Source organism: Etheostoma spectabile, chromosome 8, assembly GCF_008692095.1.
Source record: "Etheostoma spectabile isolate EspeVRDwgs_2016 chromosome 8, UIUC_Espe_1.0, whole genome shotgun sequence".
NCBI lineage: Eukaryota > Metazoa > Chordata > Actinopteri > Perciformes > Percidae > Etheostoma > Etheostoma spectabile.
In genome coordinates this window covers 12071638-12099069 of record NC_045740.1, presented here as the reverse complement: position 1 = coordinate 12099069, position 27432 = coordinate 12071638, and the positions used below count along the sequence as shown (strand labels likewise).

At 39.2% G+C, this 27432-nt stretch overlaps 2 protein-coding genes and 1 long non-coding RNA gene across 5 annotated transcripts; 1 reads left to right on the top strand and 2 right to left on the bottom strand.

Moving 5' to 3' along the window:
• Window positions 1-6: 6 nt before the first annotated feature.
• On the bottom strand, window positions 7-15964 carry si:dkey-103i16.6 (SIRT1 domain-containing protein). 3 transcript variants are annotated; one of them, XM_032522564.1, is made up of 9 exons: window positions 15949-15964; window positions 13353-13573; window positions 6466-6694; window positions 3146-3364; window positions 2708-2940; window positions 2177-2277; window positions 1912-2073; window positions 1600-1812; window positions 7-571 (listed from the first exon to the last, which is right to left on the bottom strand). In XM_032522564.1, the coding sequence occupies exons 3-9, from the start codon at window positions 6684-6686 to the stop codon at window positions 371-373; spliced, it is 1350 nt and encodes a 449-aa protein (XP_032378455.1). In that variant the 5' UTR covers window positions 6687-6694; window positions 13353-13573; window positions 15949-15964; the 3' UTR covers window positions 7-370. The 3 variants fall into 3 exon arrangements, with proteins under 3 accessions (XP_032378455.1, XP_032378456.1, XP_032378453.1); XM_032522565.1 differs by lacking the exon at window positions 13353-13573 and having other exon boundaries at window positions 15930-15949; XM_032522562.1 differs by lacking the exon at window positions 15949-15964 and having other exon boundaries at window positions 13353-13638.
• On the bottom strand, window positions 7-24299 carry LOC116693555 (uncharacterized). The gene is made up of 3 exons (XR_004332951.1): window positions 24287-24299; window positions 11935-11944; window positions 7-102 (listed from the first exon to the last, which is right to left on the bottom strand). It is a non-coding gene; the product is annotated as an uncharacterized LOC116693555 (long non-coding RNA).
• Window positions 15093-21172, top strand: tmem263 (transmembrane protein 263). Its single transcript, XM_032522566.1, has 3 exons — window positions 15093-15299; window positions 17139-17209; window positions 20018-21172. The coding sequence occupies exons 2-3, from the start codon at window positions 17143-17145 to the stop codon at window positions 20317-20319; spliced, it is 369 nt and encodes a 122-aa protein (XP_032378457.1). The 5' UTR covers window positions 15093-15299; window positions 17139-17142; the 3' UTR covers window positions 20320-21172.
• Window positions 24300-27432: the final 3133 nt, after the last annotated feature.

Sequence of the window (27432 nt, the reverse complement as noted above, 5' to 3'; positions counted from 1 at the left end):
AGATGCAAATTACACAATGCTTTTATTAAATATAGTTTAAAATACAGTGTTGTCCTGTTATATAACATTAACTAGTTTACTGACATGGAACGTATAAAACACCTGAAGAACATTTATTAAAGGCTTTAGAAATACATTTACTAGTGTTCTGGATGGTCCCTCTGTAATAAGTGCTTTAAATATGCTTGATAAACTGATTTGTTTTTATTTACATATGAACATGACACACTAACTCCAAAAACATTTTGCCACTAGAACTTAACCAGATGAAAAGTAAAGTGTGTGTATATAGTTAACAGGAGAACAGTCTTAGTCTGAACTAAGGACAGAGAAAACATTTCCAGTGTCATCGGTTATGAAACATGCGGCGTCAGTTGCTCAGGCTGGATGATGTAGAGCTCTTGCTGTCTGTCTCGGAGTCGGTCTCTTCGCTGCCGCTGCTGGCTGCTCGTTGACCTCCTGGTCTGGACCTGGATGTCTCCATCCCACCTGGAGGCTCTGGAGCTCCTCTGCTCTGACAAGATGGCTGTCCGCTTACTGACCCAGGGCTGCTTATTAATGTAGGGATGCTCTGCAGAAAGGGAAATTATTGCCATAGTCAGCACAAGTGTCAATAACAATAATAATTAATAATAATAAAAGGGGAGCGCTACTTAGTCCATTTACATTTACTGCATATGTGGCTCCAGAGGGAGCTGTGTGAAGTCTGATAAATTGCTTCAAGTGCTGTCATTTGAGTGCACTTCAGTTAGAGTTGAAGACTGCAAGTTTGAAAATGAAGAAAATATGGGGGTGTGGAGTTAAAAAAGTTAAAAGACCTCGTAGCCCACTCTTCATCTTTGCTCGAGGATTGAGGCTACATCCCCACTACTTGCATAACACACATGAATCTCTGACTGAGCTGTTGGAGGTCGAGTTGTTGCATTATGGGTAGTCTCGCATTGCCAAACCTTCCTCCACAGTACTGCAGTCGAGGGTCTAGCTAATCCACACACAGCATTTGTTTTAAACCAATCCCAATTGCCTTGGGTGGCGCAAAGCGTCGGACGCAACAACGGTGCCTCTGCTAAATAGCTTGTTGGAACGTGCTCTTTCAAAAGTTGTTTTAGCCATTGCAACAGAAAACTCAGATTTGACAGATTGTCTAGAGAGATCTGAGGAACAGTTTACCATAGTCCTCATAAATCGACCGGAGTTTAGAATGCCAACACAAAGAAAGCTAAAGGTGACATCCGGCCAAAAATGAGCGACATCCAGCGGATCTTCCAGCGGCACCGGAGCAATCCCCTAAATAATCGTGGTCGGTATCTACTACATACAGTGTATGGACCAAGGAAACACACTGTGTGTGTGTGTGTGTGTGTGTGTGTGTGTGTGTGTGGTGTGTGTGTGTGGTGTGTGTGTGTGTGTGTGTTGTATTATATTATATATATATATATATATATATATATATATATATATATATTATATTTCCCCACTTCCCTTTTAATTTAGCAAAAGATAAGAATAATAAATAACCCAGAGACTTAGAACTTCATGCATAGCCTGCAACAATTTTTCTTTTTAAATAAAAGGCCTTGTGTTTGACATTGAACCCACCAATATTTCCTGACACCTCATCAGCTCCTCAATCTCATCGTTCCAGCCCAGCATTTCAGAGAACCTCTGCACTGTGTCTACCAGGTCACCCAGCTCCATGTGGTCTCCTCTCCGCGGTGGGACCTTCTCAAAGGGACCCACAGCATGTCGGTTCAGGAGGAGACGTGGCACAGTGGACCGCACAGTGTTCACCAGGCTGGCAAATGGCTCAATCTGAAACAACAAGCTTTATTTACTATCTACTCAAAAAATGTATTCTAACCCATTTAAAGATTATAATGAATCTTGAATGTAGATATTAGAAATGTTTACCTGTAAAGATGTGCCCATAATGATTAGCAGGTCTGCTTTGGGGAAGTCTTTAGTGTGGAGGAAATACTTCTGTGGAAGGTCCTCTCCAAAAAACACAACATCAGGTTTGACTGTTGCAGAGCAGAATGTGCATATGGGGACAGTGTCGTTCATTATGGCACGCTGCAAAACAAACAAAGAAGAAAGCATTACTCCAACAGCAAATAAAGTGTATTACTTTTCTAAATTTGAATGTTTTTTTAACATGGGGTCATGTAAGACATACCTTAGCCTCCTCAGCAGAGTATGCGGTGTAGCACAGGTGACAGGAAGCTGTGGCAAAACTACCATGAGCTTCCACAAGTTTGTCATCTGGGATGCCACACACTTGAAAGAAAGTTATAAAATGTTAACGGATGTTAAGAGCAAACTAGGACATCCAGCTTTCAAAAACAAAACAGACTGGCATTGACAGGGTAGCAGTCAGTACAACACAACTACTTATTGGTTGTGAAAAAGAAAAAGCTTTGTACACATCTAGTATGTTTCCAGGTGGTGCGTTCAGGGACATACTGTACATGTACAAGAATGCTGTTATGCGGTATGTTTTCCCTGATAATTGAAAGTAAACGTCTTCAATGAAAGTTATTCATTTCTGTCTGCTTACATGTATGTTAAAAATGCTTTTAGGTTAGTAGTTGAAAGGGATGCATTTGGATTTACATTTACCCGTTACATGTGACATTTAAATATTGAACATTTTCCAGTACAGAGTTGTTGTTTTTAACGTTCCCTTTAAAAAAAAGGTCTCACTCACGTTTCTCCAGTCCGTCGATGTTCTGGGTGTACATTCTGAGCAGCAGGCCTTTGTGATGAAGCATGCGGATAAAGTAGTGTATGTAGTTTGGTCGGTGGCTGCCAGGATACAGAGCCTTGGCCAGGGAGAAGAAAGGCTGCGGGTCGTTGGAGAAGTAGTCAATGTTGAAAATAGCTTCAGGGTAAGGGATGTTGTACTTCTCCATGTTGGCATAAAGGCCTGTTCCTGGAGTCCTGAAAATGTGGAAATACAGGCATTTTGACATGTACATTTTGGGTATTATGGTAAAGCTTCAATGAGAGAGCAGCTAACAAGAAATGTCCTACTCGTAATTTTTTTCTATATCCACTAAATAGGTTAACGACTCATATACTGTAATGGTAGAAGATGAAGAGAAAGATGAGGATATAGAGAGAACAAAACCTAAAAACAACCAACCTGAAGTCTGGGATGCCGCTGGCTGTGCTGATTCCTGCTCCGGCCACCACCACCACATTCTTACAGCGGCCAAGCTTCACCAGTCGAGCCACAGAGGCTAGACCGCCCCGGGATGAGGACTTGGCTGCTAACGCAGATGGACTGCCCAGACTAGACATGGACCCAAAGGACTGACCAGCTTGCACAGGGCCACAGTTACCTTTGGACATCTGTCCTTCACTGGAGAGCAGGACAAGAAAAGACATAAAACATCCCGATCTAATTAGGACAATCCCTGACATAATTACTTGCAAAAGATTTTTTATAATGTAAACCCAGAGGCATATAAACTCCCCAAACAGGATTTTGTTTTTGTTTTTAGATACTAGCAAATTAGGGATTATACTGTATAAAGAAAGATACATTATTTCTGTCTGTTAAGCCCCTCTATGACTACTGCACGTACTTTGCGGGCGATAAACAGTTCAAGAAAGATATTGGGGAAAAGAACTAAATATTCCGATATAAATAAGAGATGTGGAGGGATGCCTGACTTAATTCAACTTCTATAAGCGTCTGTGATAGGACAAGACTCATTTATCTTCTAGTCAGTGCAGTAAACTGAAGGCACTCCTTCGCATCACGTCCTAATTGAAAAACAAAGCCTCACTCACTGCTTATTATCTCTTCAAAAAAAAAAAAAAAAAAAACATTCAAAACTTCTGGCATGAGGTATCGCAAGCACTACAAAATTCCTTGGGTTTTAACGTTGGGCGGAGGAAAACACTTAAATGCTGTCCTCCGTTAGAATATATTAAATAGCCATTTTGTCATTTTACAGTCATCATTACACATGTACAGTATATGTACAGTAATCATATCCCTCTCATTTATTTAAGTAAGTAAGTAAAGTTTATTTATATAGCACTTATAAATTACATAGTCCTTCACAAAAAGGTGAAATACAATAAATAAAATACATGCAAAGGAAAACGGGTACATAAAAACCCTTGTCTAAGTAAAAGCCTGTTTGAATACTGCTTTTTGAAAGAATCAACAGAATTTGAACAACGTAAAGAGAGGGCAGTACATTCCACAGCTCGGGTGCCACTCCCTGAAATAATCCATCCCCTCTGGTTTTAAAATGAGTGCGGGGGACCACTGACAACATCTGACCTGATGGCCTCAGACTCTGGGAGAAAGTGTGACGCTGTATCAGGTTAGATACATAAGAAGAAGGCTCTAAAAGTAAAAACCAGAATTTTTAAATGAATTCGAAAATAAACTGGTAACTAGTGAAGTGATGCCAAAACAAGTTAACCCTCATGTTGTCTTCGGGTCAAATTGACCCGTTTTCCTATATCCATGTTCTTTTTAATTCCCCAAAATAACATGATTGATTCCTCACAACGGTCTTTGCCAAGTACAAATCTCTACTTTCATCAATTTTGGGGTGTCTTATTCAATTTTATAGCATTTGAAAAACAAATTGAAGTGTTTTTGAAATAGTAGTGAGTAAAAGTTGACATATTCCAGTCTGTGCTTATCCATCAACATCCATCCCTTTAATTTTGGTCTAAATAATTCCTAATTTCTGCTTTTCTAACTCAAACATTAGGTATAATTTCCTATAAATAAGGTTTATTGACCATAAATTCCAAAAATAATTATAAAACTAAAGTAAATAAGTTAGTGTTACGTAGTGTTAAATGTCAAAAAAAGTGACAAACATTGAAAAAAGGGACAAAAACGGAAGAAAAATCGATAAAAAGCGTCAACAAAAGTGTTGATTTTCAATTTTAACGCGGAAGACAACACAAGGGTTAAAAGCGCTGCAGCAGAGTTATGAACAGCCTGGAGACGGTAAAGACAGTTACAATAATCTAAACGAGACGACATAAAAGCATGGATGATCCTTTCCAACTCAACCTTTGAAACCAAAGTTCTAAGTTTGGATATGCTCCTCAGTTGGAAGAAGCAGTTTCTAATTAGTTTCTTAAGCTGCTTTCAATAAGCATTGTATAGTGTTGTGCACATTATTTTTCTGTGTCTTATTTGCTAACCTGCTGTAAAGTTTCCATTTTGCCGCTGGGAATAATAAAAGAAGTGGCGAGTGTCATTCATTCATTCCTCCACCACTTTGATCCAGATTGAAATATCAACTATTGTATGGATTAAGATGAAATATTGTAGAGACATGCATGCTCCCCCGTTGGTCAAGTCTGCTGAGTGCTGGAGATGCCCCGACTTTTCTTCTAAGCAGTGTTACTTTTCCTGTGAAATATGTCAATATGTGCTTGACAGACTGATATTATACAGACAGCCATTGATTCCCACATGATAATTTGAATGACAGTTAAGGTTTCCTGATTTTTCCTCTAGAGCCACCATCAGGTCAACATTTCAAATTGTCCGATACTTTGGTTCCAACCAAATATCTGTAAAACTAAAGTAATTGGTCACATGGTTAAGTTATACTTGCTAAACATTAACATGTCAGCATTGTCATTGTAAGAATGCTCATATTAGAATTTAGCCAAAACACTACTGTCCTAAGTACAGCCTCACAAAGCCGCTAGCATGGGTGCAGCCTCTCAGTCTAAATTGGACCACAGTAGGCCTGCACGATTCAGGGAAAAATATGACTCACGATTTTTTTTGCTTATAATTAATATCACAATTCTCTGCCACAATTTGATGAAAATCATGAAAAAACAAAACTAATTGGCAGTACCAAACTGATTTTTTTTTTGGGCACCTATAGCGTTGCGCATCATCACAAGCCTGTAAACACAGAGAAAAAAAAAACTGTTTTCTACAGTCTTTGTTTAAAACTCACAGAAGAAAGTAGCAGCGTTTGTGATGCAGTCGGATTGTAAAATTAAATGAGAATCAAAGTATGTATATATATTTTTTTAAATCAAAGTTATTTAAAAATTAAATCGTGAACAGGTTGAATTGAGATTGTGATTTTATAACGATTAATTGTGCAGGCCTAGACCACAGAAAAAAAACAACTCGTCTAGTGTGGCAGAGTTATACTATAACATGTTCAAAGGGTTATGGATATTTCAAAATGTGAGACCAGTTGTATATTGGACCAGACATCGCTACTACTGCAACCTGGGGATTTGTACCTGGTATGCCTTTGTTTTGTTGTATGTAGATATGTGTGTATTTATGTATGCACGTTCTGTTTTTTTCTCTCTCTCGGTTTATTAATGGGTGATCCAACAGTGTGGCCTTCTGCTAGGTTTTCATATTTGACTGCTGTAATGTTATCATTTATACATTTAAAAAAATAATGAGGTAAAAGTTACTACTATACTGTATGTCCCCACCTCGTAGGTAAAGCATCCAGTCCACTCACACTCATCTGACTGAGGTCCTGGGCCAAAGCAGAGTCTGTCTGCTTCCTTCGTTGTTTACCATACGGACCCGGCCCAGAGTCCTGGGTCTCTGTGGGGTCGGTGGGCCTGGTCTGTGAACTGGAGCTGCGGGTCATCCTGGTGACTGGGGGCTGGGGGGCTTTTTTATTCCAACTGGACCTGGACCTGTTCATCCCAACACCTGCTGACAGCAAGAAAAAAGACAAATCATTTAGCTTAAATGAAACATCAATCACTGCTTACGAGCTGTAATATTAGTTTCTTTTCCTCTGTGCCATCAGCACAAAGCGGGATTTGTCCTAATGACATTATGAATGTCAGACATGAAAACACTGTTATAGTTATGCGAAATGAAAAAATATTCTAATAACCTTTTTTTTGTATAACTGCACTAATTAGATATTGACTTATTTTCAGGCATTTACTTTCCATTTGCCCCCCCTCCCCCCCCCCCAACTTCTGTGTCCCATATTTAAAAAGCTGTTACACTGAAATTATCCTTTTCTCTTCACTCCCTTCGCACAGAGAGAAGCTGAAATGTTTTAAAACTGTCAACTGTTGAACAAAAGGTAATGGCTGCAATATATTAGGCAACCCCCCCACCCCCGCGCTCCTTAGCAGCTATGCTAATACAGTCCACAGCTGTGGCAGCTTTACTGTTCAAGGAAAGCGGAGGGTTGAGCTGAGGGGTTGGGGGGGAGAGTTAAAAAGAGGGATGGCAGAGGTGAAAGGGAACCGTAGATTGACTTTGTGTCAACAAACCCAGCTGGGAGAGAAAAGAGGATGCCCCCTAACGGCCCCCTCAAACTAGGGAAAAAGGGGAGGGGGGGGGCAGAGATAAATGATACGGAGGCGGGATTCAATAAAGAGGGAACAGAGGAGTAGAAGAAGAAGAAGAGGAGGAGGGGGGCTTCTTTTCCAAAGCTATTCTAGGCCTTCAAACAACTTCCATGAGGAATGAGTGTGAGCGATCAGGGAGAGGCAGCCGACAAGGAAACAAAAGAACTACAACCCATAAAACATGACTGCTTCAGAGGGCAGCAGGGAGATAAGACAAGCTTTTCTCCAGAAACACCTTATCGCCCTCCGGAGGGGATGGGAGAGAAGAAGAGGGGTCACTGAAGGAGCCTTTAGGATGAAAGAAAAAAACAAACCTTTCTTTAATTGTACATTAACATTGAAAGAAAATGTGTCATTACCAAGCCTTAAACTGATGTAAACTTTTAATTCGAACTAGCGCCAGACCAATTTTTAAAGCCAATACCGATACGAATATTTGGTTATTTAAAAATCCGATATGCAGATATTTATGTTAAAAAGAAAAAAAGAAAAAAAAAATAATCCAGAAATGCGTAACAAAACATAAAGAGATTTCTCTAACATTATTTATTTATTTATATATAATAATAATAATAATAATAATAATAATAATAAGTTTTATTGTCACAACATAGGGACAAAATATGTTAAAGGTCTGATAAATAAAATGTATTCAAATACAAACTTAAGATATGAAACTTAAAGTCCTTTGAACAAAAACACAATAACAAAAAAATAATCAGTGTTGCCAACAGCGCCCTCTGGTGGACAAACTATGCAACACCAACGCTCATAACGTGGTTGACTGTCCATTTTTATATTTGAAATATTCATTTATCAGAATCATTTATTTGTCCTTATGAATGAAGGAATGAATATTAGAAAAAAAAAAGGACCGTCAACCACCTCTGTTTTTTTTTATACTATTATAAAAATACAAATACTATTAGCTAAGGGCGGTTTAGCCCTAAGGGCGTTTTTTTTAACCGCCCTTATAAATGCCAAAATGATATATCAGGAAATGCCTAATATTGGCCCACCGACATATCGGTCACGCTCTAATTCTAACATTTGTAGACAAGCCCTTGAACCATCATAACAATCTAACATTCTCTGAACTACTTTCATTTTAGGCACTCAATCTTCTTTCACTTTGCCTCCTTAGAAGGCTGAAGCCCACACATTACTACTCTTTCTTCTCTCCCTGCACATCCTAAAGAACTATTAAAAACAGCGGGAGGGTTAGGGTCGTGGCTTTTGTCTGGACTCTTCTTAAAAAAAAAAAAAAAAAAAGACACTGCTGGGTACAGGCAATCAATCACTAGCTCAGTTATTACTGTCTCACACAGATGGTGCACTGTAGCTGCCGATCCAATATGTCACCACACCCTTTAGTCATATCTGGAAAAGTTACACTTGCAGAAAAAGTTATGCACACAAATGACCAACATGACCTAGGACAACAAATAAAAGCACATGGGTGTTTTTCTCCTTGAATGTTAATCATACACTCAATTAAACTTGACTCATGGGGAAAAGAGGAGAAACTTAAACATCTAGAGAAAACACAACACAAAAACACAAGTCTGGCTGCAGAATACTGTGGTGAGGCAGCAGCAGGTTTTTAGGCAAACAGGTTACAACCAGTCCAAACGCAAAGGGCAACGTTGACAAAATGGAGAACACTTAGCAACAACCTTAAAGAAATTAAAACTGATATTGTGCCATTTAAAAAAAATTACATTTAAAGTAAAAGGTCCCATGCAAAAGTAAATTCTTATGAGATCAAACTGCTTTATAGTGTTAAATTTAGTCTGGTAAATTTGTGCCACAAATACTATTAGCATTGTTTATTGATAAATAAATCCCTGTATAAATGACAAAAGGTTTAAAAAGGATTTGAGACACCCCCCCCCCCGACCTACTTGCCTTAACTGCTTGTTCTCGCAGTTTACCCAGACAAAACTGAGGTGTCCAGTACGACCACCAGGAGTGTAGCTGCTCATATGAGGGTTACAGTTATCTAATTAGGACAGTCCTACAACCTGGCCACACCTCGGTGCCCACCATTACACCCCCCCCCCCCAAATAAATAGTCAGGCTAATGGGTAATCCTTTTACTTAGAGGCTGGGACCAAAAGCCAAACACCAGCAAAGAGCAGCAGGATTTGTGTCAAAACAACAAAAATGCAACAGCAGACACTTACTGCTCATTGATGAAGCCCAAGAGGTTCCTGTCTGGAAGGTTTTTCTAGAGAGTCGATTGTTAACAATTAGAGCTCGACCGATATATCGGTGGGCCGATATTAGGCATTTCCTGAACTATCGCTATTGGTATTTATAATGGCCCATAAAAAAATATCGGCCAAGATCAAATAAAAAACGGACGGTCCACCATGTTCCGAGTGTTGGCGTTGCATAGTTTGTGGACCAAAGGGCGCTCTACAATATCCCTGTTGGAAACACTGATTTTTTTTTGTTATTGTGTTTTTGTTTAAAGTTTCATATCTTAAATTTGTATTTTTAAACATTTCATTTATCAGAACTTTAATATATTTTGATGTTTCCTCTGTCATGTTGTGACAATAAAACAAATATTATCACGTTATTTTAGTGAGAACTCATAAATAACTAATGTTAGGGAAGTCTATGTTTTCTTACGTGATTTTTTAAAATACGTTATATCGGAATATTGGATTTTTAAATAACCAAATATTTGTATTGGCCCTAAAAATCCTTTATCGGCCGTGCTCTATTGACAACTTGTACCTGGTGCCTCTGGAGTAACATGTCAGCTGTGTCTTAAAGGAGATTTGGTTAACTTTAATGAGGGGCTTTCCCTCTGCAACCCCGGCATTTAACCCTCCACTTACAGCAGAATTGAGGACAGCCAACTTTGATCTCTGCTGCCCCCCATGGCACAGGGATGGAAACAGGCAGCCTGGTCGCTATGGAAACCTCTTCATTACTTAGTTGGAGAGGCAACAGCTCTATGTCCTTCTTCGCCACCTGCTCACTAATGACATATCACTCTGTGTAGCATCTTTGTTGGACGCTCAATTGACACAAAGCAGCGAGTCCTAATTTGTGTTAGTATATTGTTTGCTCACACAGAGGGAGAGGTGGGTGGTGGAGAGCTAATTCTGCCCAGTGGGCTGATGGCTAACTACTGACTCTTGCCCCATGACTCCTGTGAGGACTTACCAGGCCTACATTAAACACCAATTATGGGATGTGAGGTTATTTGTACAACCATGTAGATGCTACAACGGGATGTGAAAATAACAAAATTGAAAGCACAGGTACGCGCTCATCCTGACAAAAATGCTACACCACCTCTACAAGACATACAACAAAACCAGCAACAGAAATAGAAAAATGAAGGCTGTCCAGGTAATTAAAGTCAGCTACAGGGCTGCAACTAACCACTTTTTTCATTATCGATTTATCTGCCAATCACTGCCAACTACCAGTGAAAGGTTTTGTTTGATAAATGCTTCTCACAGTAAACTGGTTATCAATATAGCTTTTATAGTTGGGTTCTAGTTGTCGGTTGACTAATTGATCAATCAACTAATCAAATGGTGATAACTGGTTACAGAATGGGCCTTAAGGAACTTTGGAACATATTTAACTTCTAACTTTCAACCTTGACTGAAGGCATTAAGGGCCATTAACTAGCCCGTTACCAAAACATGTTGTTGAGAACATAACAGTGTGCCTAACTATGTGTGACCAAAAATGGAGAAAAACTAAAAAGGACCACTTCTGGATATGCAGTGCTGAAAGAATTCCGGTGCTCAAAAAACTAAGTTGACACTTTTCTTGTAGTCGGTCAAGTCCTCCAGCGGAGCTACTAACAGTGAGGCTACACTGGCACCTGCTGGAACCAAAATCTCATTACACATGAAAACCATCAACCCATTTTGAAAAACAATCTATGCAACATACAGTACACTGCGGTAACTGACGTACAAAGGACGCTCCATCGTCTCCAACCTATAAGTCTGTTTACTGCAGTGCAAGAAGATCATGCCTCTTGTTGCTGAAAGGGATTTGATTCATTGATGAGCATATAAAAGGAATGGGAAATTATAACTTTGATTTATTAGAATAATGGAGTATTAACTTTAGTTTTTCTCTGTTTCTGATTTGTATAAGTTTATAAAATTAATAGCATTTTTTTTTTAGATGTTGATTAAGGAATCTTGTGGTGTACACTACATCATTGTATAACATCGTAATCATCTTTCTAAGCGATTTAGCCATTGATTTGGGACAGTGGTTCCCGTTTTGGTCCAAGTTACCCCCACAGCATGTCAGATAAACTCACGTACCACTTTATCAATCCATACTGTATATTATTATTACTACATTGTCATTATATAAAAGTGAATTTGTGAATTTTGTACAATACAATTGAATTAACATAACACAATATTGTTGGTTGAGTTGTTTAGTCAGCAATCACTATTATCCTACTACTTGGAGTGAAGCTGAATATTTCAACCATGTATCCACGGTTACTTTTAGCTAATCATTTGAACTGATTGTCCATTACTTTTAGCTACCTGTTTAAAACTTCCCTGCTCGCTTACTGACTAGTATTTTTCTTTTATACGTACTTGTACATAACTACAACATGTAGTGTTCAGGTGTTACAGTTGACTAATGTTACTATGTGAATATATTCTTTTAAAATCAAATCATATCATGTAACCTGGCGCAAATGCAGAAACACCCCTGGTTGGTAATCTGTGATTGAAGAGGGACATCTGCATGTACCAAGTACAAGCATTACTGGATCCAGTTAAACTAAGTAAAACTAATGTTTTAAGACAGTGTTCTCAAATGGGGGTACGTGTACACCTAGGGGTACTTTGGAGTACTGCAAGGGGTACATGACATTTTAAATTTTAAAAATGTCATGCATAATTCCTAAATTAATTGTGTGTAATAATTATAAAGAATGAATTAGGGATGGATCCTAAACATTTGAAACATAGCATTTAAATGTTTTTAGTTACAAGGCCGTTGTTTAGTGAATCACTGCCAGCGCTGTTTTGTTCCTTTTTATATAAACTTTTCTTTCCCTACCAAAAATGTTTTGCTGTTCAGAAGGTACATAGCTTAAAAAAAAAAAAAAAAACAGTACAAAGGGGTTAAAACATTTTTTTAAAAGTTTGAGAAACACTGATTTAAGACATAAAACTACTCTTTGTATAATTATGATACACGTTTTCGAGAAGAAAAAAAAATTCCCCAACGATAGCAAAAAATTATATTTGAGAGTTTAAAAAGTATTTTGAGAGAGATTTTTTTTTTTTGCTATTGGTATGAAAACTTTCTCTCTCTCAAACATTTTTTTTCCTTCTCTCAGATCATTTATATTCTCGCGTGTAATAAAGAAACAGTTCTAGCTCCATAACCTGGAGGCTTTACGGATGCACATTACCTGTGTAAGTTGCACATTGAACCCTGATTGGCTTACACACTAGTTGTGATGTCACAAATGATGCTCCTACCTACACATGTAAACATGGGACACAAGGTGAGCACAGAGAAACTTTCCTCCTTCAGTAGCTTAATGTAAAAACGTGTAGTGATAAACTGCACTCACACAAACATCTGCACAGTGAAGCTCTATACAACCAAATGAAAAGACAATAGGAAAAACATATTTTGGACTGGAGGGGGGGGGGGGGCTTTAAACTAAATGGGATTTATATAGCAACTTACACAACAGCTTATTATTGGACAAAAACAGCGTTTTCCCCTTAGACTGAGCACCTTAGGTAAACAGACTCAAGCTAAAACACTCACAAAAAGAAAAACCAAATACATAAAATACCAAGATCTTAAAAACTTCCTTTAAAAGATGTAACGTTAGGCTTTTGGGGCTAATGTAGCGCCACTCTGCAGGAAATCATTGACAAAATGATGGGCGTCCACTCCTCTGGCATCAATGCTGATACCACCAACGTTATAATAGGGCTGTAATTAACATCATTGTCATTCACCTTTCCAGACGGCGGAACTTTTGAATGCTGAACCGACGGCGACGAGCCAGCGACGTTGAGTCTTCAGTTGGGCAACTCGAGATGTTTCACACCGAAAAGGAAACTCGCTTTAGCGCTAAACTGCGAGTTTGTAATCCAAAACCCGCTGCAGTCAGGTTAACATCTGATTCAGCCGTGGTGAAGGTGTCTCCTTCTTCTCGTGCACTTTATCCGCATGCAGCCTAAAATGTGAGTTTTAGAGGAGAGAGCTGTCACTCTGCTGCTGTTTCCGGGTACTCAATAAATCATTACGAATACAGGCGGGAAACAAGAGCTGGAGTCACGTGGTTTCCCTTTTCACAGCAGACAGACTGGACATAAAATGGAAAGCTATTATGATAACATTAACAATGGCTCTATTCTATGTAACTGTCCCAGTAAGACAAGACTACAACAATTGACATGATTTTCATGATTACATGCTGCTCTTATTTTCCTCATTGTATATATCTTCTTATTTTTACTTTTTATATTGTTTACTTGAATGTTATGTTTGTCTGTGGACCTAATTGGTTATAAATGTCTTGTTGTCACCGTGGGATAGAGGGAAACGTAATTTCGATCTCTTTGTATGTTTTGACATGTGAAGAAATTGACAATAAAGCAGACTTTGACATGTCAATTGTTGACATGATTACGTGATCACAGACATGATTACAACAATTCCTTATTATTTTTAGATTGCAGATACAATTACGTTACTTTAGATCAACATCTAAAAATAGATTTGTTTGTGCTCACAGAATCTTTTTGTAATAGCTTTTGAGATTGGTGACCTGTGCAGACGCAGGATTTACCCTGCCTCTAGCCCAGTGTGAGCTGTAGAGCCGCGTCACACAGGATTAGTGGGTATGAGTGGATAAATGTATAGATATAACAGCTTTGTTTCACTTTTTAAAATGTTCAACAAATGTTTATTTTGGTTACCGTGGTTGTATCTGTAATATATATCCACTCTATTTTGCCTTTGTTTTGATTGAAGGCCCTACATTCATGCACAAACAAACCCACGAGGGGGGTAAACACAGGTCTCCAGAGAACAGGTAGTGAAGACATGTATGCTGGACCTGTCTGAGGCCCACAACACTCAGTTAGTAAGGTGCACAAAATAATTAGCAAATATTACCACAAAGAAACTGACACACAATAAATATATACCCCTCGAGGCTTTGCAGCCAGGGCGAAGTTTCCCACTTTGCCTGGTTTACATTAATGCAATTTCCTCTCTCCTCATAAAAATGTATCTTAATTTTATGTATTATAGTGGTATTTGATTCTGGTCTGTTTGTATACTATAACGTGACATATCTTCATAAAAGAGACGATCTTTGATGCAGGATTTGAAAAAATGAAAGAAAAAAAGTAGGATGGACGTCACTTCCACTTTCAGGGGAGGATGTTGTTGTGGTGTTGGTGTCCCGACTCTCCTCTCGCGCCAAAGTGATGGCCAGGAGCACCACGCAAATAAACCTTCTGTTCTCACGTGCATTATAATACACCCTGCGATACTTTTCTAACGTGGGTCCAAAACAGTTGCTCGTTTTTAACCACCAAATCATCTATAATCATTTCTAATTAATTTCATCACTGATTAATTCTATAATTTCTGCAAATTCCGTTTGAACAGCATTGGTATTATCTAGACACTACCAGCTAAATGTGTTCTGATGTGGTTTAATTAGGCAGAGGATAGGTGCTCCATCCTGCGGACAGTGTGTGGCTCCCTCTGTGTGTTTTAATGGGCGGAGACTGTCTCCTTCAAAATATAACGTTAGTCAGAGAGAGAGACAACACGGCTTAACCACCAGCAGCTATTACAGGCCGTGGAACCTGCAATTATTGTTTTGCTCGCATAGTTTTAAGTCCCGCACAGTGCGCTGTATCAGTTTGATAACGTTACAAAACAAGGTAAGTGCGAAATGAGCGAACGGTTAGTTTGAGGTTCTGTTTGTGTAATGAGAGTCAGCCATGAGAACTTCAGCAGAACCACAAAAACAACAACGATCCATACTATCTTGCAAACCACCTTCAATGCCAGCACCTTCTACCATTAGTGTAATTGGGACAGATGTGTTGAGGAAATACTAACAAACGTCGAAGGATTAATGGTTAAAGGGCTTTTTATAAAACAAACGAACGAAAAAACGTTAAAGTGATGTTTTGTTTCAGGAGAGCCGTGACGTGTTTGGTTGTTTCAGCTAGAAGATTCCACAAATGGCTAATGATGGCGATAAAAGGCAACAAAATAAACAACATAGTTCGCCGTGCTAAATACGTTTAATCATTTATAGCTTTAAAAGTGAGACGGGCAACAACTTTGACAAGTTGAATTGCACAGTAATTCGACAACGCTTAAGAAAGTGTCCGTATTTTCACTGGATGTAGCTAGGGTTAACGTTAGCTTAAGTTAACGTAAACGCAGTATGCCATGAACAAATGTGGTAGGTTAGCTAACGTTAGCACAAGTTTTACATTGTACGTCGGGCCTTTAGCCAAGTCCTCATGAGTATATTGAATTTGAACCTGTCAAGGACATACACGGTGTAATGTAGTTTACCCATCAGTAAATTGTCTCAGCTGCCGTCCTTTTGTTCATCTTAAACGCCATGACTGAATAACGCTTTCGTAGATTTCATAACTGCATAAGGAGTTCTCAAAAGAAAAACATGGCCTCAGATCATTTCTACTTTAGGGGATATGGAGTCATTTATCTTGAAATGTCCTGTTTATTACTGTTTTCCAGAAGTCTAGAAAGCCACATATTGAACGTATTTCTTAATTAGTTTATTATTAGAAAGCCTGTTCTTGAGTAAAAACACATTTTAACCTCTTGCAGCCTACAGCTCTGTGGCAAACCGTGAACAGGTCTGCCTTGTTTTAGGATCAGCAGCAGCACACCCAAATGCTGTGTGCTTAACATCCCCATGTCTAACTATTGACATAAGTTAGGGCTTCCCCTGTAGACTTGCATATAAAAAATGTTGTCTATTTGGAATAAAGGCCTTTAAAAACTATAGTGTGTAGGCTGGTCACATAAGCAGTATGAAAGTTAAGGGTCCGATGACATGGTGCTCGTTGGATGCTTTTATATAACCCTTAGTGGCCCTCTGATACCAGATGTAAAGTCTCCTTCTCAAAATTCCGCCGTGGTGCAGAATTAGCACTAGAGCCAGTCCGCACATAGTGCTGGATGTTATTTGCGGGGGTGGGGAGGGGGGGGGGGGGGGGGGGGGGGGGGGGAGGGGGGGGGGGGGGGGGGGGGGGGGGGGGGGGGGGGGGGGGGCAACTGCCACTCTTGTTTGAAAGCCATGATGCCTATCTCTCATGGGCGGGCAAAGCAGAGAAAAGGGAGGTAACCTTGCCCCTTATGACCTCATAAGTAGCCAGATTCCAGATCGGCCCATCTGAGCTTTTATTTTCTAAAAGGCAGAGCAGGATACCCCGGGCTCGGTTTACACCAATCACCATTTATAGCCACTGGGGCACCATAGGCAGGCTGGGGGAATGCATATTAATGTTAAAAAACCTCATAAAGTGACATTTTCATACCATGGGACCTTTAAAGCAACTCATATATGTACCAAGTAAGTAGAACAAAGGCATTGCTATTTTTGTTCAAAATTTAAGAGGTAAAAAAACAGTCTTGTTTTTGGTGCTTCCCTAATTCCCTATTTTCCTATTGCTCCCCACTCTGTACATCTGCGTTTATATTGTCTTTGTACTTAATTGTGTCATTTATTTTCCCAGAGAGATGAGTCAGGCGGGGCAGGTGCCTGAGGACATGCCTGCATACCTCAATGATGAGCCAGTAGCTACAGGTAGGTTTAGGTCCTTAAGATAGGGATACATTTGTGTTTATTGACTCCAACATTTTTAAAGGTTTTCATGTAGTCAGTCAAAGAACTATATGTGGGACAAATTAGATGGAAATGTAGATTATAGATTTGGAATAGTGATTAACTCTTTCTACAGCAATCAGCTTCTGGTAAACTTAAATGGGTGATATAATGCAAAACGGATTTTGCCTTTTCAAAATGATAGTTTGAAGGGTGAATAGGACATACATAGAACTTAAAAATCCCATTGACACCTGTCATCTGAAAATCTCACAATTTGAAACTGCCTCTGAAAACGGGCAGATCTCAACAAAGCTAGCAGTTGTCAACTATGTGGCTCCTCCTTATTTGGCTCTGGTCTCTAGTCTTTGTCATGTCCCAACATTTGCATAGGGTACACCACTGATCTGAGGTCAGCTAGTCTTCTGAATCTAGGTCATGCAGATCTGAGTTTTTTTTTTTTAACATACATTACAGTACTAAATTCACTTCTGAGACTTTTAATGCAAGAAATCAACTATGTAGAGGTCAAATATGTGCTGTTTTTTATGAAAATTGATGGCTAATTGCAAATTTCGTCCGACTGTGTGTCGACGTTCAGGAACGCTGTAAGCTCGATGGATCTCCGTCATGGCCGGTTGCATTCCATAACCGCGCAAAGTCACCGTTTCAGGGTTACTGGACTACCAAACGCGACTGCCCTGCCAGATCCAGGGCCTGCAGCTTGCTGTTCTCCCTCCCCTCTCCTGCTAAATAGGCGGTGTGTGTGTGAGTGAGAGCGCGGTCAGCCAGCTCGTTATGCCCGCAATCTCTTACCACAGGTTCCAGTTAATCTTATAATAAATATGTGTGTTGAGTTATTTGAACTAACAATTGGGGAAATAAACGCCTCTTGGCCGCTAGTTTGATTGATAGTGCCCGTGGTAAGCTGGATGAAGCTCTATCAATGAGAGCTAGCTAGCCTCCTCCGAACAAGACCTCTAAAATTCACAAAAATGCATTAATTTGAAATCTGACAAAAGTGTTGGCTTAACTTTGTAAGACCTTAGGGTAGCTGTGATATAAGTGCTGTGATGAAATTCAAACTGTGAATATACTGTATTTATTCCGGCAGCCGGCCAGCTCCGGGAAGCCCCAAGTTCCGGTAGTCCAGTAACCCAGAAATGGTGACTTTGCCCTGGGAATGGAGCGCAGCGGGCTGCTGCTGTCATCGTCAGAGTGTGTCGAGCTCCTGAAGTCCGACACTTACCGTCCGTCTTACCAAATTTGCAATTAGCCATCAATTTTCGTAAAACGTCCCATATTTGAGCTTTATATAGTTTATAAATTTCTTGCATAAAAAAAGTATCTGGAGTGAATTTAGAAACGAAAAATGTATAACGTTGCAGTGTCTGAGACATGACATCTGCTGTATTGTCTCCAATGTACAGTATTTGTATGTGGTTTGCTCAACCAATCAGTGCGCAGCTCATCTAAAATATTCATGATCATACCATATTTGGAAGAAAAGCTCTTGTTCCAAATAGGGCCAAATTCGCAGGGTAGTTTAGGGCCAGTAAAATAGCAACCGGGCCATTTTCAGCACAACCAATGTTGCATACCTTTTTAGGAGACCTTAAGGAACAGTGTGAAATAATCTATATAAGCATTCTATCACCCCTTTTAATATGTGCAGATTTATGAATTAAATGTTCTTTGAGGTACAGATGTGTTCTTTGTTTACAAAAGATGTTTGAACTGTAACTTTTTAGCTCTTTAGCACTATCCAATTTGACACATGTTTTTTATATTTGAATGATGGAACACGTGTAAATGCAGCCATGTGTTGTATGTAAAAAGAATGCTAATCAGAAAACCGCCAATTAATTGCTTTGCCTATTGGCAGAACATTACTCTGCATCCATTTTTATAATTAACTCTTTAGCAAGGTGGAGGCTGTGGGTGTGGATTTGACTGGACTGCCTCTTTTCGTGTTTGAAAGCCATGATGTCTCTCTCTCATGGGTGAGCCTATTTCTCTGGGCGGGCAAATCAGAGAAAGGGGAGCTCACCTTGCCCCTTACGACCTCATAAGGAGCAAGATTCCAGATCAGCCCATCTGAGCTTTCATTTACTTAAAGGCAGAGCTGGATAACCAGGGCTTGGTTTACATCTATCGTCATTTCTAGCCACTGGGGGACCATAGGCCGGCTGGGGGAACTCATGTTAATGTTAAAATACTTCAAAGTGCAATTTTCTTGCCATGGGACCTTTTTAAACAGAGCTATTTAAAGGCAAGGTAAAGCTGTGAAAAGTTCTACATATAGCGTAGACCTAAACCAAGGTTTTTTTTAGTTGGTGTCCACAGCAGTACTTTGCTTAGCGCCCGTGTCATAGGGGTGGGGGGGGGGGGAATCAATACAGCATAGTATCGCAATATTTTCTGTGGCAATACTGTATCGATACACAGACGCCAAGTACCGATCTTTTATTATATATGTGTTCGTCAGTTTGTCTTCTTGACAATCATATTTTGCAGCAATAAAATTGAAGTGAGATGTACAAACGGAGAGATGTTTCATCGTGATGATATTGTATCGGGAGGCGTCTGGTGATTCCCATCCCTACTGTGTCGGTACTCCTGCCTGCTTCTCCCAACTGGGGCCCTGCCAACCTCCATCTACTTTACTTGAACAAATCCGAACTATCTCTTTAACTGAGAAAGAAGAATAAGTAGAAAAAGAAGAAACAACCCTGTGTGATGTAGTACTGAAATGAGTAGTTTAATCAATCTCTTGTTGTTTTAAACCAGATGACAACATCAAGGACCATCCACAGACGCAGCCGGGCATGTTCGGCAGGTTGGCGGGGGGCTTGTACGGTGCCACCAAGGGAGCTGTAGGAGCGACGGTGGGTGGTGTGACCTGGATAGGTGGAAAGAGTCTGGACCTCACCAAAAGCACCGTCTACTCTGTAGCCGCCCTGCCTGCGATGGGAGTGGGGCTGGTTAAAGGAGGAGTTTGTGCTGTAGCTGGAGGAGTGACTGCTGTTGGTTCTGCAGTGGTCAGCAAAGTTCCCATAGGAGGAGGCAAAAAGAAGGACAAGTCTGACTGATGGGGAGAGGAGAGTGAACGCACAAAGCTGAGGTGTTATGGCTTGCACTGTGCTGTTGCCTGTGTAGGAATCATGAGCAACAGAGGACTCAAAAGTTTAGTGTACACATTTTGGTGAGGGGTGTTTTTTTTTTTTGTTTTTTTTTTTAAGTGATTGTTGGTAAAACCCACCTTCATATATTTTTTTGTGGCTAAGACCCACAAAGCAAGAACTAACAAAGACTATCCTGCTCTGTTGTTAAATGAAACACACTATTATCACCAGTGCCTGAAATTGCTGAAATAAAATGTCCATGTTTCATATTTGATAATAAGCGACAACACTGCTTTCACTGCAAACTGTTGTTTGCCATATAACTTAACTTCAGTACCAGAGGAGAAAAGCTGAGAAAAGTGTAAATGCACTTAAATTTCACTTGCAGGACAATCATTGATCAATGATGATCTGTAACTAACAAGGAGGTGTTTCACCGTCAACTGACAAACACGTGGATCAGAAAATGTGTAGGGTGACTAAATCACCTTTCTGTTCAGTTCACTTTGTTCAGCCTGCACAAATGAACAAATACGTCTGATCAAAGAGTACAGTCCAGGTTAATATCGAAACCATCTGCTGGCTGTAACTGAATATTCCTTTTGAGGAGATTTTGTAAGTTTCAATTTTCTTCTGAATTCACTTTGCCCTCTGGTGGTTATATTCTCACTGGAGTGGAAAGTGACTCATACTTTTGATACATAATCTAAATCTTTACAATAAATATAAAATTCAGAGTATTTTGATTGCAAGTCCTTTTATTTCCAGCTGTAGTGTTAATTGATTCACTATGACTATCAATAAATAACATTTTATACATGACCTCTTTTGACTAACTATATATTTTGATAGTTGCTGTTGGTTGATTTCACTCATAAATCAAAGTATGTCAACATTTCTCCTTTGGATACATACGCTTTGTGAAGGCGTTTCTCCTTCTGTATCAAAGATTTAGTTTTCATCTTGAGCATTTCTCTAACCCGTAACAGTAAATTGAATTAAAGTTGTTTTTGTAAAATTGAAATTGAAAATGTCATTTAAGTCTTGTATGATACAAAACAAAGCTTTTAAAGCTTTTGTTTCATCTGTGTTGCAGAATGTGCCAAGTGAAAATGAGAACTTATTGAAACATTGCAATAATATATTGTTTAAATAAAACATATGCTGAAGGTTGTTAACCACAAACAGGGTCATTGTAAAGTCCGGAAAAGAAGATTCTAAACATGCTTCTTTTTTTTTTTTTTACAAGGAGGAACAATTACATATAGGTAAAAAATAAAAGTGGAGAGAGAGGGGGAATGACTTGTAGCAAAGGGCCACAGGTCAGAGTCAAACCTGGACCCGCTGTGTTGAGGAGTAAACCTTTAAACATGGGCGCCCACTCTACCAACTGAGCTATCTTGGCACCGCAAATTTAATTTATAATGTAGGAATCAAAGCATTTTATCATTATTGCACTCATGGTACTGTATGTGTTAAGACATTTGTCCTTTCATTGCATCCCTTTTACATTCACAAATAATTCTTAGAGTTATGTCTTTGCATAGGATTTTTTAAAGGGTGGGGCAAGAGGGTCAGGAGAGGGGGGGTAGGGGGTAAAGTCTCGGGAGTCAGGTCAGGTGGGGAAAAAAATTTTGTTTTTTTTAATAGGTGGGATCTTTGGATGGATGGCCCACGGGGGTTTTTCACTTTTGACTCTTTCTGTAATTAAATTTGACCCAAAAACAACAACCGTTTCTGCTCCAAATGTTTACTAAATCTTTTAGAAAATTTTGAGCTTACACTGGGGTTTATGCCAGCTCATGATCACGGCCCCAAACAGTAAGCCATGCTGGCTCGCATCCCTCTGGCCCCACATTGAATCTCTCTTTTTTTGGCACCCCGGGTTTGACATTTACTGCCGGGGGGCATCCCTGGAACACCGGTACTCATAAATTTACCCCCCGAACAAGTAAAAAACAGTTTTGGAGAGCAAAAAAAAAATATTTTGTTCCCCGGAAAACCTCCTCAGGATCAATTTTACCTGTGACTCGGGGCGGTGATTTTGGGGGCTGCGTGACTTAACGGGCTGCGGGAACTTTGCCCACAAAATAAACTTTTTTGAAAAGGAAACCGTAGGTGGGAAAGCCCACACCAGAGGGGGAAATCGACGGGAAATCGTGGGACAAGTAGCGGTCTTCGTGTTGGAATCGGTGAAAAGAAAGTTATTTTAAAGCCAAGAACTGAAATAATTTAATAAGAAAAAACGTGTCATTCCATTCAGTCGTTAGACACTCAGGGAGAATTTAGTTATCTGCTCATTTTCTCAAAAAAAGCCAAAAAATGTTTAGGTAGTTAAGAAAGAATTTCTCTTAGTTTGTCCCCAGAATAAATGACAAGTTTATTTTTAAAATTAAGGGTCCCCAAAATTTTAAAGGGAATATGTTTTTCCAAAATTGCTTCCAAAACCTTTTTCCCCTAAACCGACGGATCACAGCAAAGGAAAACATGTTGGAATTGGTTTTTAGTTAAACCCCTTTGTTATTTTTCCCCTGAGGCAGACGGTGGGGGGTTTGGGGGTTCTTGTTTCCCACAGCCACCCAGAGTCAGGACAAAAAGGGATCTGGCTTTTCAAAGGGGTTGCCCCCCACGTACCCGGCTCTCTCAAATTTTTGGGCCCGGATAGTCCCGGCCCCCTTTTAGATGAGGGAAGGCTGCATTAACGGAGAAACCTTTGCCAGTTTTTTTGAAAAAGCCCCCCCTTTAAATGACTACAAACATGCAAAGCTGCCAGGGGCCCACATTAAATTTCCCTTCATTACAACCCTTTTTATGCCCTTTTTCCCTTAGCCAACCCCCAGCTGGAAAACTGAGGGGTTTCCCGAGCAGCAAACCTTTTAAAGGGGGATCTTGTAGGGTAAAAATTTTCAAATACAGGGTTGAAAAAAATGCCAAAGAAACCTTCCCGTGAAACAATCGAAAGAGTGAACTGGGGATTATGGTTTTCTTTGGGCCCCAAATTAAAGGGGTTTTAAACCCCCAACCCATTAAAAAAATTTAAACACTTTTTCAAAAAAGGACTGTCCCTGGTAACGGGTCCATTTGGGGCCCAATTGCCACTTTAAATGAGGAAGGGGGGCAAAATTAAATTTTTTCTGATAGATTAAAAAACCCCCCTCCTCCTCCCCAAAAGTAAAACGGCAAGGTTTGGGGTTAAAAATGTTTAAAACCCTTTTTTTTTAGTTGAAAATTGGGGGGAAAAAACCCCTTACCATAACCCCAGAGCCACAAGGGAGTAAAAAGGAAATTTGGGAAATGGCAAAATCAATTGGGGGGTCAAAAATGTACCCGGGGGCCTTTTCCTACAAAAATAGATTTGACCCCGAGGGGCAATCTTTGGGGCCCCGGGGGCAAACTTTTGGAAAGACCCAATGCCCTTTTTCATCCGGGTACCCCGGCAGTCACTTTTTGGGACCAGCAAAAGTCAATGATATTTCCCAAAAGGTTTTGATATTTCAGACCAAAAAACCCGTAACTACATCTAAAGCCATTTTTAAGACGGTTTTTGGTTTACTTTTGGGGAAAAAGCTAAACTAACATCAAAACACATTGTTAACTTTTCCCTTTTAAAATTAAAGTTACCCTTTTTTGCATTCACTTTGTAATTAGCTCCAAATTTAAGTGCAGCTAACTTTTGGGAAAGGGCGTTTTTCCGGAAACCAAATTTATAAGAAACAAACCCCGGCAGTTTTTCATCCTCTTGGTTTTTTTATAGAATTTTTGAAAGTCATTCCCAAAAAATCCTTTTCCCCGTGTGGCTAAAATTCCCAAATGAACCCCTAAATATTAAAGATCCCAGTAGATTTTTATTCAGCAAAGTTTTAAAACCAAAAAAAACTATCCCCCCCAAGGACATATTGGCGTCCTTGTAAAGTCACTGTAATATTATATGTACATTAGGGGCTTTAAAACTAGTACTCCATTTAAAAAGTATGTTTTTAAAAAAGAAATTACAGTTTTTTACTTTAAAAGTTACAAAGTAACCCAAAACTTTTACTTAGTACTAATCTGATCATTTACTAATAAAGTCTCCATGGATGTTCAAGGGGGATTTAGCCGTTTAATACAACCCCCCAAAAAAAGGGGCTAAAACACCTGCTCTTCCAAGTAGCATCCGGGCTGTCAAACGCAGTTTTATCGCTTTACAAATTTCTACCGGATCCCCCCAAAAAACCACAGGGGATTTTTTTTGGGCTGGGGGCCACCCCACAACTCGGGAAATTAGGTGGGTTTTGGGGAGTTTTTTGGCGGTTCCTGGCCTTTTTTGGCAGGGTTTCTTTCGGTTGCTGCGGGTTTCTGGAAATTTGGGTGACTGGAAAAACCTTTTTCCAAGGCTGAGCTTCTCCCTTTTTCCCCCAAATAAACATCCTAGCGGGGCTAGTGCCACTACAAGAGGGGACATTCCGCGCTTTTTTCCATGGGTCAACAGCATTTTTACATTCACTTTCCCCCCCTGTACCTTTTTTTGTGCTGCCCATTTTAAATTTTCTGGCTTGATTTTTTTAAAAAGCCCCCCTCTGAGGGGCCCAAAAAACCCCAAAAACCCCTTTGCTTTTGGTTTCCCCCCCCCTTAAAAAACAACAAGGGGGGGTTTTTTTGGGAATTTTTTGTTTCATTTTTCAGGGGATTTGAAAGGCCTTTTGGCAACTTCACAAGGTCAGTTGCGGGACGGGGGAAACTTGTTATCAGATCAATAAGGTGGTTGACACTGACATTAAAGTATTCATTGACAATTTAGGTCACAAAAACCTTTTCAAAGGTCTTTGTGGCCTTAAGCTTTATTTATTGTCAAATGTTTATTTTGCAAGTGCGCAATGCGCAGGACCTTTCTGATTTTGTTTGGTCACACTTTACTTGAAGTTCTATTCTATTCTATTCTTGTTCTATTCTGTTCTATTCTGTATAACTTTGACTAAAATACTGTGTATCCTTTGCTGAACAGCAGCGAAGTTGCAGTTACAGCACTGCATGGGTTGAGCAGGGGTGAGTTGTGTTGCTTTTCCTTTGTAAGCAGAAGATTATGTAGTATTTCTTTCAAAACTGGTGTTGACCTTTACGATTGAACCATAGAATAACAGATAAAATAATAGCCCTGCCAAAGGTGGACAAACACAATAATCAATCAAAAACCATCATGACAAATCTACTTTAGGGAATAAAGATGTCGATTGGACAGTATAACCAAAAAAATCAAATACTTAAAAAGTGGTTTAAGTGCATTTTTTTCACACATTTCAACAGTTTTATGAAGTTTCTTTTGGGAAACTCTATGTGCATGCAGTTGTATTGTTTAAAATCAAATAATAGGGAAATTGATTAATTTTCCTCAGACCCGACTTTGGAGACAACAACTATATCCCCTTCATTTCCTCAGGACCTGTAGCACCAACATTTATTTAATTAAAGGGAAATCCCTAAAATTCAAAAATGAAATCTAACAACAAGAACATTTCAGGATGTAAATAATAAAATCCCCCCCTCCTCCCATTAAGGCAAGGCAAGGCAGCTTTAGTTGTATTGCACATTTCAGAAACAGGGCAACTCAAAGTGCTTTACACAAAACAATTAAAATAGTAAAAATTACAGTGCAGTAAAAGAAGCAGTTAAAAAACAGTCAAAAATGAAATACAAAATAAAAGTTACATTGCAGTATGAGAAATTAAACATTAAAGAGAAGTTAAAAACATATAAAAGCAGATAAGATAGCAGATTTTAGACTGCTAGTATGGGATACATGTTATTGGAGCACTATTAACAATTTTGTGGAAACCCAAATTTTGTTGACAAATACGGTAGCATTCTACACAGGCAGAACCATATTTCTTTACTACCTCATCCACCACGGGCCCTGCATGATCATGTGACTTTGTACTCTGGTTACCCATAACCAAGAGTGGAAGTACTTCTTTTTACACTACAATATAGTCGTCACTTTAACCCTTGTGTTGTCTTCCCGTCAATATTGAAAATCAACACTTTGCTGAGGCTGATGTTTTTAACTTTTTCTTACGTTTTTGTCCCTTATTTCATCACTTTTGATGCTTTTGTTCAATGTTTTTTTACACTTTAGTTTTACAGTTATTTTTGGAATTTATAGTCAAACAAACCTCATTTATAGGAAATCGTACCTGTTTGAGTTAGGAAAGCAGAAATTAGGAATTATTTAGACTAAAATTAAAGGAATGTATGTTGATGGATAATCAGACTGGAATATGTCAACTTTTGTCAAAACCACATCAATTTTATTTTTCAAATGCTATAAAACTGAATAAGACCCCAAAATGAATGAAAGTAGAGATTTGTTCTTGACAAAGAGCGTTGTGTGGAATCAATCATGTTATTTTGGGTAGTCAAAAAGAACATTGATATAGGAAAACAGGTCAATTTGACCCGAGGACAACATGAGGGTAAAGGCTCAGTTAAATCACAGCAACCTTTGCAAAATCCTGAACAGCTCCAACTGCTTCTTGTAGATTTTACCATAAAATTGATATCACACCCGCATTCAGAAACACCCCCAGAATGGCCACAACCCTAATCTCACAAATTGTTAACAAAAACATCCCAAAAGGCACCAAGTTAATCAGTTCACTTTAATGTTTGTTTCAGCCAACATTAATAATAAAAATCTCCTTTTTGTCACTTAATAGTTTAGAAATGTTCATCAGAACAGTCAAAACACTGTCTACTCAAGTCATTTAATTTTGATTTTACCCTTACTGATTGTCATTTAGCTTCAACAAAAATCAACTTCAGTATAAGAAATTAGCAATAATTTATAAGAAAGGTAACATCAAAAAGAAAGGTCTTCAGCTTTGATTTAAATGAACTGAGAGTTGCAGCGGACCTGTAGTTTTCTGGGAGTTTGTTCCAGATATGAGGAGCATATTTTTATAGGCACCGGAACCCAGTGTAAAGACTTCAGAACTGGAGTGATGTGTTCAACTTGTTTGGTTTTAGTGAGAACTCAAGCAGCAGTGTCCTGAATTAGCTGCAGCTGTCTGATTGATTTTTAGGAAAACCTATAAAGACACTGTTACA

Bases quoted from the DNA above. Each gene is read 5' to 3' on its own strand.
- si:dkey-103i16.6 (XM_032522564.1), bottom strand. From the start codon at position 6,686: ATGAACAGGTCCAGGTCCAGTTGGAATAAAAAAGCCCCCCAGCCCCCA. The intron at 2,278-2,707 runs GTGAGTGAGACC...CTTTCTTTCAAG, and splicing joins CATCGACGGACTGGAGAAAC to TGTGTGGCATCCCAGATGAC. The intron at 572-1,599 runs GTGGGTTCAATG...CCCTTTCTGCAG, and splicing joins TGAGGTGTCAGGAAATATTG to AGCATCCCTACATTAATAAG.
- tmem263 (XM_032522566.1), top strand. From the start codon at position 17,143: ATGAGTCAGGCGGGGCAGGTGCCTGAGGACATGCCTGCATACCTCAAT. The intron at 17,210-20,017 runs GTAGGTTTAGGT...GTTTTAAACCAG, and splicing joins TGATGAGCCAGTAGCTACAG to ATGACAACATCAAGGACCAT.